Source organism: Falco rusticolus, chromosome 10 (assembly GCF_015220075.1).
Source record: "Falco rusticolus isolate bFalRus1 chromosome 10, bFalRus1.pri, whole genome shotgun sequence".
NCBI lineage: Eukaryota > Metazoa > Chordata > Aves > Falconiformes > Falconidae > Falco > Falco rusticolus.
Window position 1 is genome coordinate 3701296 of NC_051196.1, and position 17771 is coordinate 3719066.

Consider the following 17771-nt stretch of genomic DNA (forward strand, 5'->3'; position numbering starts at 1 on the left):
CGCCAAGCTCCTGTTATTCCCGCAAGATGGTGCTTAATTCCTCTTGGAAACCGGGGTTGACCCAGAGGCTAATATCATTTGAGGCATTTTGGCTTGAAGAAGTCAGAATTGAGCCAAAATGCACCATTTTTCACCTCCAGGTCAATGCCTCATTCATTGCGTGCTGATGCATGTTTACCCTGAGATCATTTGGAACAGGATAGGGCTCAGCAAAACAAACCCAAGTCGTGCAGTGCATTGAAAGATAGGTAATAAACCTTTAAATGGCAAGTAACCTACCACAGCCAGGTAAATACATCGAGAATGTTTTTATTAGAAGGTATATTTCTGCCAAAATAAATAGTTACATGTTCTTCAGCAAAACTTTAGAAAAAAGAAACAGGAGGGGGGGAAAAAAAGGATCAACAATTTAATACTGAACTCTTAAAGTGACTGTGAACACTACTTAGTGACATTGCTGTGTAAATACATGACTTGCGTATGCTATTGCTGGGCTAGTTGCTGCTCTGACATCAGGGATTTCCACAGGATCTCCGCGTGCATTGCGTGCCTGAGGGTCGTCTTAAACTCAGTGACAGCAGTGGAGTCCCAGGACGCATTTAGCTCAAAGAGCTGCTTTAGGTGCTGTTTTCAAGAGCAAGAGAAACCCCCAGAAGAATATGGTGTTTATTTCAGTTACATTTCTAAATCTTCCAGAACTAGAGGTTTCCTTCCCCCCTCTCCCCGTTCAGGAGAGCTGATGTGGATCCATCCCATGGATGCAGTTAAGAGACTGTAGAAGTGGAGCTGCTGGCAGAATGGAAAGACAGCAACATCCCACCAGTAGGCAAGAGGAGGAAGGGAGGGGAGAGGGGAAGCAAGTACTGCTGCATTCAGACACCACAGGGACACCGAAGGCAGGCAGGCCGGAGCCCACCGTAAAGGCACACGGTGTTTGGCACAAACCAACCGGCTGACGAGGCAGCCGGGTGAAGTGGTCCATTCTCTCACGGATTTAAGAGGAAGACTGAAACAAAGCTTGAGAAAACAGTTGGTGAGACCCTCTGACTTCGGCAATGCTCAGCCCTGCCACCCACCACATCTAGCACGTGCTTAGCAGAAATGGACCCCTAAGGGATATGCACGGAGTTTCAGGTATTTCTCCCACAACCGCTGAGGCAAACATGAGAGCTCTTCTCTCAGAGGAAGGAGTGAATTACTAGATTCATTTTTTAAAACTGACAAAACCACTGGGAAACATACAACAAGTCCTAGGGACACCCTAGTGCTGCCAGACAGCAGGTTCTCTTTTATTCTCTGGTCTGAGTGCTGCAGGTATACAGCCCTCCAAGAAGTCACAAGAAAACAGCTCCTAGGTCCTATAGATAGTGGTCAGAAGTGTTTTCCTTGTACCCCTTGAAAAAAAAAAAAAAAAACCACCTTGCAACAGTATTAGCAGTAGGGCAGGCAGCAAACCAAACATAACACACACAAATTGCAGCTTACAGACCATGCCATAGATACGGACCGTTGTACACAACACAAAACTACGGCGTTGTACAGGTTAGGGGCTGGTTAGATGCACCAGAAGTTTGCCATTAGCCTTGTTAAAAGCAGCAACTAGTACCACAGGAAGGAGGGGGGAAAAAAAAGTGGATTCCTGAATGCACAGACCCTTTCTGTGAAACGGTAGAAACGGCAAGGGTTGGGACTCTGCTTGCAGAGTTCATGTGAATGCTATAAGGAGAATTGGACATGGACTGCAAGATGAGCTTTTGGTCCAGGAACCTGACCTCCCAACCGCTGCATACTGGAGAGCGGACAAGCCCTGGCAACCGCCCGCTGGGCTGCCCAGCCACACATTTTGGGACCGACTGCTCCAGATGGCTACCTCGTTCCTATGAGCTGCGCAAGGGTAGGTTAATCAGCTGCGGCCCAGAAGAGAACACATGCCATAAGGTACATGCAGAACAAAGGCCTGAGGAACTCCCGTTACAACTATCACAATAAACCCCTCCACATCCAGTCCAGAGCCTATCGTGAGGTTTCCAGGGATTTCAAAGAAGCGGGGTCTGACCTAGACAAGGCAGCACTGCAAAACAAAAAAGCTGCTCTTCAAAAGCAGCCACAGCCCTTTTTCTGCATTAGCGGGCAAGAAAGTCTTCCCCATTTTCTTCATCCTTTGCTGCTCATTCATCACAGATTGCAAGAATTTCAAGTGGATGTGTGAAACTTCTTTTAAGGAAGCAGAAGGTAATTTGAGGTATTTTTGATCTGCAGTTCCTTTATCAGAGCTTAAATCTATAATGCCAACAAGCTATCACACAACAGCCACCGTACCACCTGGGGAATAAACACAGGCAGAAAAAGGGTTAATACTGAGTGGTGTTTTCCCAGTATCCGTTCACACCCTGCAAATTAGCATAGGGAAAACAGGAGTTTCCTCCCTGAAGAGTTAGGCCTTATATTTAAAGCCAGGCTTTGGTTTGTGGTTATAGTTTGAAGTGTACAAAAGCTTCTCTTTGAGAGGTTAACGCAATAAAATAAATGACAGGCGAGGTGAGACACAAAATAAAACTGTTAGTCTCTTGAAATGCATGGACCAGAACCAGCAAGCCTTCTGGATCAGAGCACTGGAAGACAGTGGCACCAGCCCAGTCAGTTCTAATGCAAAAGGAGAACAGAGGAGATCCAGGGGATAAGGGTGCCAAGCTGCAATTTCTTAGCGCACTCTGTTGCCAAGAGAATTTTGTTTCATAGTTTAGTGGTTTACATAATCACTCAGTGGTTTTACCAGTCCAGGAAGAAGGGATAAAAAAACCCAACAAACAGTTGCATCATTTTCTCCACCCTTATATTAGCACAAACAAGGCAGAGTCAAAAGGGCAGCACAAGATTTTCTTTATATAGCTTTGCCCATCATAGATGTTTTGCTACTGGATGAAATGCCTTCATTTCTTGCCACTAAATATCTACATGTTCTTGCCAATTGCTCCGTGTGCTTTGGGGACGCGAGATATGCATTCGGCAAACTAAGCACTGTGCCTGTGCCATTCCCCCAAAGAAAGCAGCCCAAAGCAGTGGAAAAAAAGAAATCCCACACCAAACCACAAAGTAAACACCTTTTCTCAATTCCATTTTTTATCAAAGTCATCCTGTTCCCACTAATTGCCAGTAGCTTGCTGCTGGTTCACTTCAGTTAGTTACACCCATCTAGCAGTAAGCTTTTTCTGCAGGCTTTAGACAACCACAAGATTGACTTGTTTTATAATCCACTATTCCTATTCTGGTGTCAGAATCCTCCAATTTTTTTCTCTTCCTGTAGCGACTTCCCTGTTCCCTGATTGCCCTAACTATGTGAAGCTTAAGACTAAATCTGACTGCCTAAGTGCAGGCCTGCTTCGTAAGCTATATGCAGGCCCTTGTGTTACATGGGTAGGTTACTATCCAGGAAGGGCAGTGGGGTGATTTTTAAGTCACAGGTTTGTATTTGCACCGGCATCTCCCGGACAGTTGGTTAGCACCACAGCTGCCCCATCTATTGCCTCCCAGCTTGCAACAGCCACTGCAGAAAAGTCCCGATGCTTATCGGTCTCTACCACAAACCAACCAACCCATGCCCAGTGCAGGATCGTGCTGGTAGGAAACAGCACCCACCACCTCACCCACACTGCTCATACAGATGTGATTGAGCAGATTCACTACTTTCTCCAGCTATTAGTAGAACTGGGGTTATTTTTCCTTTCTAAATCAAAGGTGCAAAAGAGTCTATTATAAATCACTATTCAATGTATAGGCTATGTAATCAGCTTCAGCTATCCTATCCTGCTCCCCAGCAAAGACAGCGTGTGTTTGCTTTGGCCACTTGCATACTGTTTGTGCTAGGAGAGGTAGATGACGCCTCATGCAGCTAGACACGCTGCAGAAAAAGATAATACCAGAAGATGATTTTGTGGCATAGTGCAAGGACTTAAGCTTAAGTACATGCAATCCCCACAGGAAGCCGTGTCTTGCCCCGCAAAGAACAGAGTTCATGCCTCTGCAAAGGAAGTCACAACCAGACCACCGAGAAGGCAGTACCTTAGAAGGCACAGTCCTGCCCTGCTACAGACCTACCGGTTCTGGTCTTTTAAGGGACAAGATAAAAGTAGCCAGTTCCAAGCAGGCTGCATGTGCACCAACAGTCCTCACTTCGCTTCCGCTTCTCATGCTCCCGCTATTGCCAGCTGCAGAGCTCTACCTGTGAGCCACAATGCGAGACAGCCAAGCTGTGAGGCTGGTACAGCTACAAAGCCCAAATCTCTCTCACTCCAAAGCCTCGATGTCCAAACTCTGAGCAAAAGACTAAGCCAAGTCCCAGTTTGGCAGGAGATCCCTTTTGCATCACTCATTTGAGAGTTTCCTTCAGCTGTACGGTCCCTTAAGGAGCAAAGCCTGACCCCTGTCAGAGGCAGCCACTGCCCCAGCACTTGCTGTGACACTCCCACCACAAGCCACTCAACAGTAACGTGCCCTGCACAATCTCACCTTCCTACAAGCCCTTCGCATTGTTTCAGCTGCTAAGCTGATCCCGAGATAGTTAGGCTGAGCTTTTCCAGGGCAACCCCACAAGAATTCCATTCAGTGCTAGGAACGGGGCCTCAACCTCAACGTGTTTCCCTAGAAAAGTTCTAAATTACTTTTTAAATTAAGTTCAATGACTTAACACTCAAGGGTTCAAGCTGCAGCAGTTCCAAGAGGACAAAAATAAAAAAGGGAGAGACCATGACAACATGAATCTGGGTAAATACATGGATTTTTTTACATTTTTGCAGTTCCAGCAGAGTCTGCAGCAGGGCCAGCTCTGGCTTCCAGTGGGGATGCAGTTAAGGAACAGAGGAAAGCACGTGGCTTCAGCAAAGAAAGTCAGGAGCAGATTTGGAAGCATGATAAAAATTGGTTTGGCAAGAAGCTACTTCATCATCCCCTAGCACAAAGAGCCAAGGGATGACAGATGATTTAAGAAAAACCCCAAGACTAACGCTCTAAAAAACAAAGGAAGCTAAAAGCTGTATGAACTTGAGAGCGTCATCTACGTCCCAATTATTTGGCGGTAAAAAGCCAATAGCAATTTAAAGTGCATTATTTGGGAAAGCTCAGCTGGGTCAGCATCAGCCTGGCCACAGGCAACGGCCAGGTGTCAACACAGGTCTAGAGCAAGGTACCAGCTCGCGTGTGTCCTTGAACACGGAGATCCCTTGCCTGGCCCAGTGGGCAACAAATGGCTACAGTCAATTCCACCAGTCTCCATCCCAGGGAAATCCCCTTTGCAGCATACTCAGGAGCACAGGGCAGCCTGCTGCTGAGGGATGAGACTGGTCTCACCCTATGTCCGCTCCCCTTCCCACCCACCCTCATCCCCTCCCAGCAGCAGGCTCAGAAGAGCGGCAGGCACTCTTTCGCACAGTCTAGAGGTGGAAGCTTTATAGGAAACCCTTCCCGAGGGAAGAAGGAGGCCTGCATGTCCATGTTGATGCAGAGTAAGCCCAGCATGAGCTGGCGCTGGTACTCCTCCCACTTCATCATGACATCAGACAGGGAACGGTTGTTTCTCATCCACATCGGCAGGGCTTCACCACAAGGTGGTGTGGAAGAAATTGGCATGGTCTGGGGCCCTCCAAGCTCGAGGTGATAGTAAAGCCTGAAAGGCAAACATGTTAAGAATCAGTACATGGGCAGACTTAGCAGGTCACCAGACCAGAGCTCCAGAACCGCAGAGCTATTTTGTTCTACTACTGACTGCATGATCTTAGTCACAAGTCTCTGTGTGTGCCCGTTTTCCCCCTCATCGCTTCATTATTCAGGACCATGTGTCCTTGTACTTCACCCCCTTGCACTACGATCCAAATCGGAGCTGGGACCCTCTGCCGCCTACTGTAACTCACGATTTCCTGTGCTCATCCACGCAACACTGTCTTGCCTCAGCCTCAAGCCATGGCCTACTACAGGGAGTTCAGTTCAGCAGCACAGGCACATGGCACACAGACCCAAAGCACCGGCTCCCTCGGAAACACTCCGGTGTTCCCTGGTCACCTCCCCACCCAGTTAAGCCGGGCCTAGATCTCAAGGCAGAAAAGGTAACTTGAACACGAGTACCTCTTGGAAGGAACTTTTAGGGGACCCTGGGTCAGCAAATGCCACACAGACAAGCACCTCAGTCTTCTACAGGGAGCATGCAATTAGCTAGCATATTGTTTTAATCAGACCTACATCTTCTGCCCTATTGGTATGGTAACAGCTCCATCACAGGGTCTGCCCTGTAGTGGGAAGAAGGAAGGAGACCACGCGCCGACTCTATTCAACAGCTAAGGAAGCCAAGAGACCATGGACCAGATTTACATTTTAGGTTAAGCAGTAAAGCCCTCCAGTCAATTTGGGTCTTACTTTCTCTGCTCCAATGGAGCAGAGTCTGTAGAAGTGAAAGGGGAAAGGGGAAATGGAAGGATCCTCCAGAACAGTGCTGCGGAGGAAAGCAGCCATACCTGGCTGAAAGGTGGCTGCCCAGTTTCTTCTTGGCTTTCTTCACAAGATAGTTGCAGATTTCAGTCATTTGCTGCCTCATCCATCTAATATCCTCTGGGATATCTGGGAGCCATTCCAGCAACCTGGGAAGAAACAGGGGACAACCATTAGTTGGGACACACAAAGGATAGGATGAAAAGAATGCCAGCGTTGCCTCCTATCAACGTTTACATTAATATTAGTGACAAACGCTTAAGAGCCATTTACACTACCATTTATGGACTAAGGCAGAGAAGCTACGAAGGTTGAGAACAGCCCGGGAACTTGTCATTACATTTTATGTCTGCACTTCCCATAGGTTTCACCCATTTTCAGATTTGGAAAGTGTTTTTGCCTAAGCCTTTCTATTCCAAACTATCTCCCTTCCAGAAACTTTTCCTAGGGTGCTCTGTACTAAGAGCAAGCCTGACAGAGCTGTCTTTCCAGCCATGTAAGTGTAGAGCTGGAAATGGCTGGGAATACTCTACCCCTTACTCCAGCGGGGAACCACCTCTTGTGTGATTCCTACTTTCACCCCTGCACTCCCAGTTCAGAAGTCTCTCTCCAGGCTCCAAATTTTATCACCATTTCCTAGGGCAAGTCCCAGGACATAGCCATCTTCCTTCAAGCTGGAAGTATCTGCTGTAGCTAAATGACACATGAAGGCAGAAAAAGTTCTGTGGGGTTTTGGTGGTTTGTTTTTTAGGTTTTTTTTCGTATGTCTGGTTAAGTGGCAGGAACTCTTTCCCCAGGAGCTCTGACACTGCGGAGTTAGAGAGGAACCTACTCTCTGTCCATTCGTGCTCCACCAGCTACACAAAACATTTGCTGCACTGGGAAGACCACCACTGAGGGAACCAGCCGAAGGCCTACCTGACAGTGAAGGAAACTGCAGACTCCAGAGGCAGCATGTAAGGGACCATCATTGCCGTGGCCACACGTATAGGCAGCATGTTGGTAATGCCAGTCAAGAAACTTCTTCTTTCAGCACAAGCCTCCAGAAGAGCTGAAGACAGAAGAGAACATGGCTGAATCCCCACAATGGGGCTATCCCATTTCCTTGCCATACCGCAGAAGTTAGAGGTCTCCCCTCTCCACCTTCTTTAAGGAAGTCTTGCTCAGGGCCGGTGCAGATGAGAACAGCAGCTTTTAGCTTTATCAGACTCCCAAAGGAGTGAGCAACAAGACCCCCTCCTCTATTTACCATGCAGAACACTGTCAAATGAGTCAGCCTCTCCCTGTTCAGCCTCCACAGGGCAAATCACAACTTTAAGAGGCCTCAAGTCCACCTAACCCCTGGATATGGCCAAGCCCAGCCACAAGCAGCACCCACACATCCCAGTAATCCTCTGAAGTGGACTAGTCAGCACAGAAAGATTGCCTGGAATGGCTCCCTTTGGATCATACCTTGGTTCAGTTTGGGAGGCAGGTGTTCAAAGATGTGCTCTTCAACAACAGCAAGGGCAGTATTGTCCTCAAGCTCATCCTCGCCTTCTGTCTCTTCCTCTTTCTTCTCGCCTGGAGGGGCTTCTATGGCGAGGAGAGGACGGGCAGGACTTGGACGATGAAGGAGTCCTAAGAGAAGTCAGACCATAAGGATGATACAAACTAGCTGCCCTTCCTTGCCTTTAGAGTGTCAATTCTGACTTACATCTATTGTAACAATTACCATGAGTTAGAAACCCTGCTGCTTTAAGACCATCCTCTCTTCCCCCGCCAGAAATTCTAGCTTTTCCCCTTTAAGTACCACAGGGTGCTGTTCGGCAGCATTTTGTTGCTATAATCTGCCAGTCACCAGTCTTGCAGGCAAGATTTCCCTCCCGCAGCTTAATCCGCAAACACAGCTGCCTGCCTGCTCTTACCCCAGTAACGTGTGTGCAACAAAGGGCAAACAAACGTGCTTGATCTGCTGTACATTGACACCAGGTGGCATCAAAAACTCACTCAACCTGCTACAACAGTTGGAGGCAAGAAAGTCCAGGGCTTGCCTGTAGAAGGGTGTGCAACTGTGTCAAGCTGCCAGGCACTCAGGGCTGCTGAGGGCATGCCTGCATGCCGCACTGCTGTGCCACGTTAGAGGTACCCTAGCTGCACGTACAAAAAGAGCGAGGTAGCTGCAGGAGGTACAAACGGCACCGGTACCCAACAACTGTGTTGGTGTAGCACTGAGCACGTGCCAAAACCGCCACTTTGGTATCAGAGTGCTTACAGTCCTGCATTGCACTGGAAAGGTGTCTACTCCACCTCTGCTTCCTGAAATGCTAGAGTAAGGCTTATTAACAGAAATTCCATAATCTGATATTTGAGGCACAGCTCAGTTCTGCCTTTTCACCTTTCATATACACCACTGACAACCCTCAAAGCTTGGCACAGAAGAGGCCAGTCAGCGCACCCTACAAACACTCAGTGCCTTACCATTTTTCTTCAGGAAGTGCAGTGCATCCCGATAGCCCTGCTTGCACATATCCCGCAGCACCTGTGGACAGAGGAAGGCAAGACTATGTCACCTGGAAACTGTCTGGCTAAGCAGCACAAACATCCAGCTCAATGAGGGTTTAGAGGAATTCTGCTGACTCCTGAGCTATCCCAAGTCTCATCCTTGCCAGCCCTTTCCAGGCTTTGAGCAGGAATGGGAGGTACAATGGGAATATGTTGGATATTGGAATCACAGGATAATTCAGATTGGAAGGGACACCTGCAATCCTGCCTAAATACGGGGTTAGAGTTGCAGCCACCTCATTTCCCCTTGTAGAGATGATGCTGCTGTGAGCAGCCTTCAGCAAGTCACTCTGACAAGCAGCCCAGAATACTTCCCAGCAGATGCCAGGAAGGGCCACTGCATTTGCAGATAAAGCCAGCTAAGAGTAGCGAGGGGACAGGCAAAAACCTGTCCGAGTAATTCAGCACATGAATGCACACTTATTATGCCCAAATGCCAGGGCTATCTGAGGCTGCATTTGCTCAGAAGCAGGCAAAGCTGACTGCAGTGCCACCTACTCCACTGGCACTATTTAGGAGACAGTCACTGTCTGCAAGCTGGCAAGCTCCATCCTGACCTTAAAACACTCAAGAGCACATTGTTCCAATGGCTGATACATCTTTGCTTACAAGCGCGCCTGACTTCCTGGCAAACGCTGCTCTAGAGACTGCGCCATGGGAACGTGTTCCAAGCAACTGCTACCACCTAAATTCCAGCTCTCACAGTAGCAAAAGAAAACTAAGCCCCCTACACAACCTTGTGCAGATGGTCAAGGTTTGCCAAGTCACTGGGTTGATAATGTCAAGGTTAAAAAACAGACAAACATGAGACAAAACTAAGTGTCTGGAATCTGCTAAAGTACACAGTATGGCCAGTGCCCATCTACTGTCCCCAAGTTCTAGTGCTGCCAGGAAACTCACCTGTGGCTCTGGAGGAAACAGGGCCTTTGAGAGGCGGTAGAGGTTGCGAAGGTTGAACTGGATGCTTGTATTGGTGACTCTCAGCTCATGCATGTTTGTGGAACCGTCCCGTGGACAGATATCACTCTCTCCTGAGAATGGAGACACCGTAATGGTGTTCTTCAGCTCATATCGTGGCAAGTTGTCAGAAATCCCTCCATCAACATATCTCTGAAAACAAGACAAATGAAGCACTGTTCATTCCCATAACTGATGAAGTGACTTTTTTTACTATGTGTTCCCATTTTCTATTTGTGCCAACAAGTTGGGAAGAGAATGGAATACATCCACCAGTGCTGGAGGAGTCATAACCAGTGACAGCGCAGCTGTGTTGTCTATAATCTCCTCTTGCTACATGCCTTTCTTCCTACGGTCAAGTGTGTTGGTCACAAGTGTTCCATGAAAGGCATAGTCACTTGTGTGATGCTGACTTACATCTCTTATGGGGTTTGACTGTCATCCAGTTAAACAATATGACACACCAACAACCACCTGCAACGCACACTGTGACATTTTTCACTCATGTTCAAAATTACTAAGCTCAGATACAAGTCCCCACTGGCAGAAAGTTTGTTACCTAAGAGTAAAACCAGCTGATTTGTTGCCAGCAGGCTTATCGAGCAGAAATCCCAACACATGCATACACATTTGGAATCTACTTGCTGCAGTGTGATAAAAGAGCACAGGGGACTTGGGTTTTGCTCTTAACAGGCACCTTCTTATCAGAGAACGTTCTGTACCTATGTACCATAAACACATTTGTATTGCCCTTGCAGGAAGGGCAACCCCAGTAGCATGTAACCACTTCAAAATATTTGTTAGGAGCACCGTAATTGCGCAAGGAGCTGAGCAAGACAATCCCCATCACAGGCCTTTGGCAGAGTAAGCAACATGCTGAAGATAAAAGGAAGGGGATGTTGGTCAAGCCAAAAGAACAGGAGGTTTGAGACCTTTGCAGAGCAACAACGCAAGCTCTTGTGAGCCTCTAGTTACAGAAGAGTCCTGCTGATTTTGTATCAGGGTTGATCCTGCCATTTGCTGCTTGGAATCCTTCCCTTTGGACAGGCTTAAATGCAAATCATCATACAGGAGCTACATAGCCCCATAAGCAGTAGCTGTAACATCTTTCAGCTCTGCTGGGTGAGGAGCTGCGCTGGTAGAAGGTGAACCCAGGCAGAACATGGAAATGCTGGTTGGAAGAGGAGGCGCTCCACTCTCCATCATGCTCTGCCTTGTCTCACAGGCAGACTGACCACTGACACTGGTCCTTTGCTGCACAATGCCCAGGAAAATGCAGACGCTTTGCACTTTGTTCTCTCCTGCTCTGGATAGCAGACAGGCAGAGACCTCTTCAGGCAGCTTCTGTGAGCCTGGGGAAAGGTTCACAGGTTCTTGGGCTGAAAGCAATCAAATTCCTCTCCTATCGAGGCAACAGGGTCAAGATGGACTGCCCTTAGTTTCTCAGGGGCAAACTAAACCTTGGGGCTACCACTGCATACAGCCTACAGGTTCAAGAGCTGGCTTGCAATTACAGTTGTAGGCTACAGCAGCACGAACTCATAGCACAGGGCATTTTATCCTCATGTCAGGCCTTGGTCACCAAACACAGTATCAAGGCAGACAGAGATCTCTGCACCACCTGGATTTGGACAGTGAAGAAAGTGGAAGGATGGGATAGATTAAACTCAGAGAAGTACGCCGTCTCAGAAACAGTGACACTCAGCTGGCTTACAGGATGCTCTCTAGACAACAGAGGTGCCAAAAATCAGTTGAACCCTTGCCCCCTTTTAAAGCGGACATCAGTTTCCCCTAAGCCGAAAGTAACCATAGCAAATTGTCTGTCATCATCTCCCCAAAGCTGCTCCACTGGAAGCCGGACTACGTGCAGCTAGAGCTGGAGACATCTGGCTGACTCCCTCTGCAAGGGCAAGATGACGACAGGCCGAGTGGGAAGGGGACAGAAGCAGGCACCACCTGCTTTGTTCAAAAAAGATGGTGGTAAGCCTTTTGGTCACTTAAGACAGACAATAGTTATGCAGCAAGGCTGCAGAAACAAACGTTTCCCTGCGGGTGGCAGCATGAGTGCACGGATGCCATTAGAAAGAAGGCTTAGCAACAGAAAGGCGACCAGCAAAGCCTTCTCACAGATGGCAAGCCAGGAACACAGGTGCAGACCCGGCCCTCGGGTCCACCATTCCCCGAGCAATGCCGATTTCCATTCCTCACTGAAGACCAGCTGCCGCTTCTTTGGATTTGCCTGAATCTCTAGCAACCCACTCTCCCACCTCCTGCAAAGCCCCTAGCAGCAGAGCCACAGGCTGGAGCCACCAGGGGCCTGCAGGTGTGAGCACCAGCAGCTTTTGGGGGTGGTTCATGGGCTGGGCACCGCAGAAATCACCCCAGTTCCATTCCCTTATTGTGTCCTCCCATGCAGAGGGCCCCTCACTCACATGAGCTGACAATTAGCTTTCTGACCCTTGTTAGGGGTTCATCTCACCCACTTGCAGAAAACACTTCATGACTAGAGTGTGTGTTGACACTTCAGTTATTAACCCTTCCATTTCTTGGTTCTTTGAGAGTTAGGTGGTTCCCCCCCCCCCATCTTCATCATCTACTCCATGGGGCTATCAAAGCTCAGAGAAGTAAACACTACAAATAGATTAAGAAGGCAGAATATAGATTTTACACCTTACACACAATCATACTGCTTGGAATACTGGTCCTCATGCCAGGCCTGTCAGTTCGTCCTGTGGCAAACACAGTCATCACAGGCATACTAGGAACTGTTTCAAAACCTTTTCTCAGGCTCATACCCAGCCTAATTTAACATTTACCCTCGCCAGTGGTGCCTTCCAAGAGACAAAGAGCCATGGTTTTCTAGGGAAGAGGTAGGAATTATTTCCTCATCTCTGTATTCTCTCTCCACCTTTTCCCATGAGGAATTCTGACACAAGAAATCATCCTTCAGTGTGCCAGGGCAGCTGCACATTCCAGAAACCCTGATGTACAGTTTTGGAATTCTGCGATTTTGCCTGATCCACACTAGCCCCAAAGAGGTGTCAGGCAAGAGCCACTGTTATGCTCCCACCAGCTGTGGGACAAAAGCCCTGGCTGCTGCTGCTGAGAAAATACCAAACCATTACTGAATCTGTCACTTCTCTGAAGGGCTGGACATTGGACATTTCTTCTAGTTCATTTCCCTGCCCAACCTGCTTGCACAAGACAAAACAGCCAAGCTGTATATCCCACGGGAGCAAAACTGACCCCACTTTCAGGACACAGACAGCAGCAGGAAGCAGATTTGATGCTGCACTCTGTCAGACTGAGGTGTCTTGGTCAGGTCAGTTACAGGAAACCAGGGCACACATACCTTAATAGCAGTTCTCCCTCTCCCTTTTGATTATTTACTTTGCCAACATACTGCCTTTTAACACGTGTATTAACCTATGTAGCACAAGGGGAGTCCAAGGGAGGTCCTTAAGCATGACCGCAATATCAGAGATGCTCCAATTCTGCAGAGCTTTCAGATGGTTACATTTCTAACATGCAAACACAGAAGGGACAAATTGCTCTGGGCAGCCTTAGACATGATATTAAAAAAAAGCTCTAGCAGGCAGCAGACCATATTCCGAGAGGAAGGACAGGAAGAACTCCATGGAAAAGAGGTCTGGTATCAGCACCACTAGTTAAAACCCTGCAGAAAGTGTCAGGCATATAGGAGAGGGACTACACACTTGTGATTTCTATCCTGGACCCAAATTCTTTCCACACGCAGAGGGCTGAAGCCTCAGTGATGGACAGCGTTGCTAAGTCAGCCAGCACCTGCCCTGACTGTGCTGTATATTACTATCCCATTAAATCCTCTAGTCTTCAGGATATTTGTAGCCAACTGCAGGCAGCAGTGAAAAGAAGGCACAGCCACTGTTGGAAATTGTTTATTTGGGAATTTCTCGTGCCTCTTCAGGTTAATTGCTGCCAGCAGACAGGCAATAAGACTGACAACACTGAGTACCAGGATTTCTGCCTTCTTATTTGTTAGTACATGATTTAATGAAGGAGCATCTTAAGAGTCTTACTTACCACTCCACGCAAGGTTGGAGGTATCAGCCCACAGTACACAGGGATAAAGGTGCTGCAGACACAGGCCTGAAGGAGAAAGATCCAGAATGTAAGAAGCAGATTAAAGCCTTCTGAACCTATTACTCTTCTCAGAACACCACCTGGCTGACAATTATACTCCAGCACTAAGGCAAAACAAAACTGCATGCAGTTCCTGCCTAGCCCTCTGCAGTAATTTCCATTCACCTGGATGAGCTCCTCCTTGGAATGGAAGTCTGACAGTATCACATTTTCTCCATCAGAGACTCGTGTCAGGGAAATACCCAAACGTCCCGCTGCAACTTCATGCCCATTCTCCGGCACAGTCTTGGACAGGCAGAGCCGAATGATCTTCACCAAGTTGAAAGATGGATGGAGTGGGCCCAAGAACCTCTTCCGGGCTTCTTTTGACACTCTAATAATGCTGGCACCAGCCTCACCTGCAACAAGAGGAAAAAAAAAAAAAAAAAAAATAAAATTGCACCTTGAAATTCATGCATGTAAGCAAAAGTGCCAGTAAACAGAAACATCAATGCTTTCCATCAATCAAAGTGATTACAGCTCTGTTGTGAACGTCAGCTACATCTCAGGTGGGCAAGATGGACACTATGTTCCATTAGGGAATCAGCAACTTAATGCCTCCTTTGGTGCCCCGTGCTCAATTCCACAGCACAAAACTGGGCCCTGATGACAAGCAGAAGTCACACAAAGGCATGCCTGCCTTCCCTTTCACACGGTGACCCGGCTGTTTTTGGAAGAAAGGAGACATCTCATCTGCACAAAAAGGAAGGCATCTGCTAAGTCCACTCTCTCACGGTGACTAGGAGCCTAATCTGGCAAGAGTATTGGAGCTCTCCAGTGGGAAAGGAGAAAACAAAGCAAAAACAACAACTCAAGCCAAACCCTCAGTGCCCAGCATGCTGCCCTTTCACACACTGACTGCTATTTCCACATGCATCTCCTAGACACAGCAAGATACAAGACAACAGTTCCTTTAAGTAGCAGCCAACCACTGCACTCCCAGGGGCATTGGGAATATACATGTGAGAAGAATGTGAGGGGAAGATCTAAAGAAACCAGGAGAAAAAAAATAAAAATAAAAAAATGCTTTTGCAAATCAAGACTTCTCTCCAATGGAACTGAAGTTCAGTTTCCGGAGAAAGATGAAAGACCACCCGTTCAAGCCAACGGGAAAACCCTCCATTTTGTTCTCTCACGCAGTCCTGCAACTGCAGAAAGGAGGCAGCAGAATGAAAGAACCTGAGTTAGATCCAGGTTGATAAATATAACGGAGATAAAAACACCACCACCCTTAATGCTATGTTGACACATCCCACTCTTTTGCAATACATGTGTGCCAGCAACATGTTTTCCATTAACACAGCCTGGGAATATAATTGTGTGCTTTGGAAACCCATCAACACCAGCAGCTCAACCACGCACAGAACCGGACCCTTGAACATGACCAGAGATTCTGGGGTCAGGCACTGTGAGGTAGCATCTTGGCAGAAAATCCAAAATTCCCCCCTCTGAAGCAATGTTTAACACTATAATCCCAGCCTTTTGCTCTGTCCTAGGGCAATGTTTAGCAGTCTACTACTGATCTTCCTCAATTAGCAGTAAGCCATTGAGCCCAACCTGTCCCAGATAGTAGCCACATGGTTCAACAACTTCCCAAAGTGAAGTCAGCCAGCCTCGCAGAAACTACGTTTATCCCAGCACCACGCCATCAGCACTCATAACGCTCCCTAAGACACCTTCACATCTGACAAGGGAAGGAAAGACACACAAACTGCAACAGGGCCAAAACCCAAATGAATGCCAGCCCAGCACCTTGGCCGCACGACCCCAGGGAACTCCACTGCACCAAGTGCATTGCAGGGAGTTGCTGGCTTAGCTGAAAAACCCAGCGGGAGGGTGGGTATTGAGTGTGCAGATGTGGGGATACACCCTATGTGCAAAGGCCATGGTGGTGGTGGGGGAGTTTGTGAGTAGGGTGTCACCCCAGAGATGGTGCTTAAAGAATGAAGCTTTCCGACTTGGCATCTCAGTGTGCAGAAAGATTTGATATTGAGCACTGAAGACAACTGCAATTAAATTGAAATTATGACTATTTGACCTAAAATGTGAGCTGGAAGGTTTTTTTAAGAAAAACAAAATGGCCAAGTCCCAGCTATGCCAGGAAACAGACTGTCTCAGCATTTGAGGGGAGAATTCAGTTGCAGCTGCCTGCTCTATCAGTTTCACAGCCAAGAGGACGAAGTAAGAATTATTGCTAATTAGCAATTTTATTCTTTAACTGCTTTCTGGGTGTTTGGTTTTTGAGGGGGGTTTTTGGTTTGTTTTTTTAATACATGTGCAAAATACAGGTATACACACAGGAGCTTGTGAGATGTTTTCATTTAAGGGCACCTGTGATTCTGTTGGACTTGCTGGCTCACTTGCACCAAAGCTGGGCGCAGAACAGCTCTGTGGGAAGAGACAGGCACAGGGTGATCTGCAGCACCACCAGCTTTCCTGGAAATAAGGCTAGCTGAGGGTTCAGCCAAAGGAGTCAGGTTCACGTAGCTAGATCCATGACACATGACAAGCCCTCTTAGAAATATACTTGGGAGGAGGGAAGAGGTGAGAGTGGTTTAATCTCATTACTACCAGAAGTGCTATTCCAGGAAAATCGGCTCACAAGCTGTCAATTACTAGGGCTAGTCCAATGCCAATTCCAATCCACAGGAAAGTTTCCTATGGCTTTTGATGGACCTGGCAATTCAGGATACAGGGTCATGTGAAAAAGCTAAATTAAGTTCCTCTTCCCTTATCGAGGTACATACCGAGGGGCAGAGGCAATTCTTAGCATTTAGTATTGCTTGCTGTGAAAACATTTCATTCTTCTACCAACTAATTAGTTCAACACTTTTCCCTATACATATTTGTTAAGCCAACATTCCTCTAAAAGTTATATATTCATATGTGGAATATTCTGTTTTCATCAGAAAAGTCATATCCTTCTTCTTCCCTGCCCCCACCACTGCCCCAGCAGGTGTTGTTATACATGAACCCGAGTACTGCAGGGCCATCCATCGTCCTTATCTGATGCTCCTTTGCGTCATCACCACTGAAATTCAGACAGTTGCGTCCTGAAACACCCCAACGTGTCCCTCGTCAGACAGGGGAGACCAGCTGCTCCACCTCTGCTGGCTCATGCTGTGCTCATACTGCAGTAGCTACAAGGGGCAAGTTACTGTTACTGGTCGGAAAAGACCTGAAGGCAGTTGCTAGTTCGCATTTCATTTTTAAGCTATCAAGCCAGCTTCACATTAGCTTACTGACATAGCAAGATCATTCCCTTAGAGAACTGGCTGCCATGCTCGACTCCAAAATAATAACCCAGTACCTAAGACTCTACTGCCTCGCAACCCCCTACGCTACCCTTCTCTAATCTGAAAAGCATTCAGGCAGCATGCGCTATTTATAATGGTACACAAACACCTTTACTGCAGCCTGCTGCTGCTCTGTATCTGGAAAAGGAGAAGAGCTGAAGATCAATCACCTAAACCTGATGTTAGCTGGGCTGCTGGGAAGACATTTAACTGCAGCTAAGAGCTCTGAGATGAAAGAGAAAGGCTACTTTCAAGCCTGTGCAATGCATAAGGATGAGGATCTTGCAAAGGTTAGCCACCTCATGGCAGAAGGGGTGATGAGCACATCTTCAGCAGGAG

The 17771-nt window shown here is 47.5% G+C and overlaps 1 protein-coding gene across 1 annotated transcript in view; it reads right to left on the minus strand.

The window, feature by feature from the left end:
- Window positions 1-289: 289 nt before the first annotated feature.
- PNPLA2 (patatin like phospholipase domain containing 2) overlaps window positions 290-17771 on the minus strand; it is a 30032-nt gene continuing 12550 nt past the window's right edge. Inside the window, exons 2-9 of the mRNA XM_037402257.1 lie at window positions 14263-14495; window positions 14038-14103; window positions 9919-10128; window positions 8935-8995; window positions 7927-8094; window positions 7393-7525; window positions 6501-6623; window positions 290-5659 (exon numbers count right to left, since the gene is read on the minus strand). Of these exons, the coding sequence (XP_037258154.1) occupies window positions 5395-5659; window positions 6501-6623; window positions 7393-7525; window positions 7927-8094; window positions 8935-8995; window positions 9919-10128; window positions 14038-14103; window positions 14263-14495 (1259 nt within the window). The 3' untranslated portion in view covers window positions 290-5394. The remainder of the gene's footprint in view (window positions 5660-6500; window positions 6624-7392; window positions 7526-7926; window positions 8095-8934; window positions 8996-9918; window positions 10129-14037; window positions 14104-14262; window positions 14496-17771) is intronic.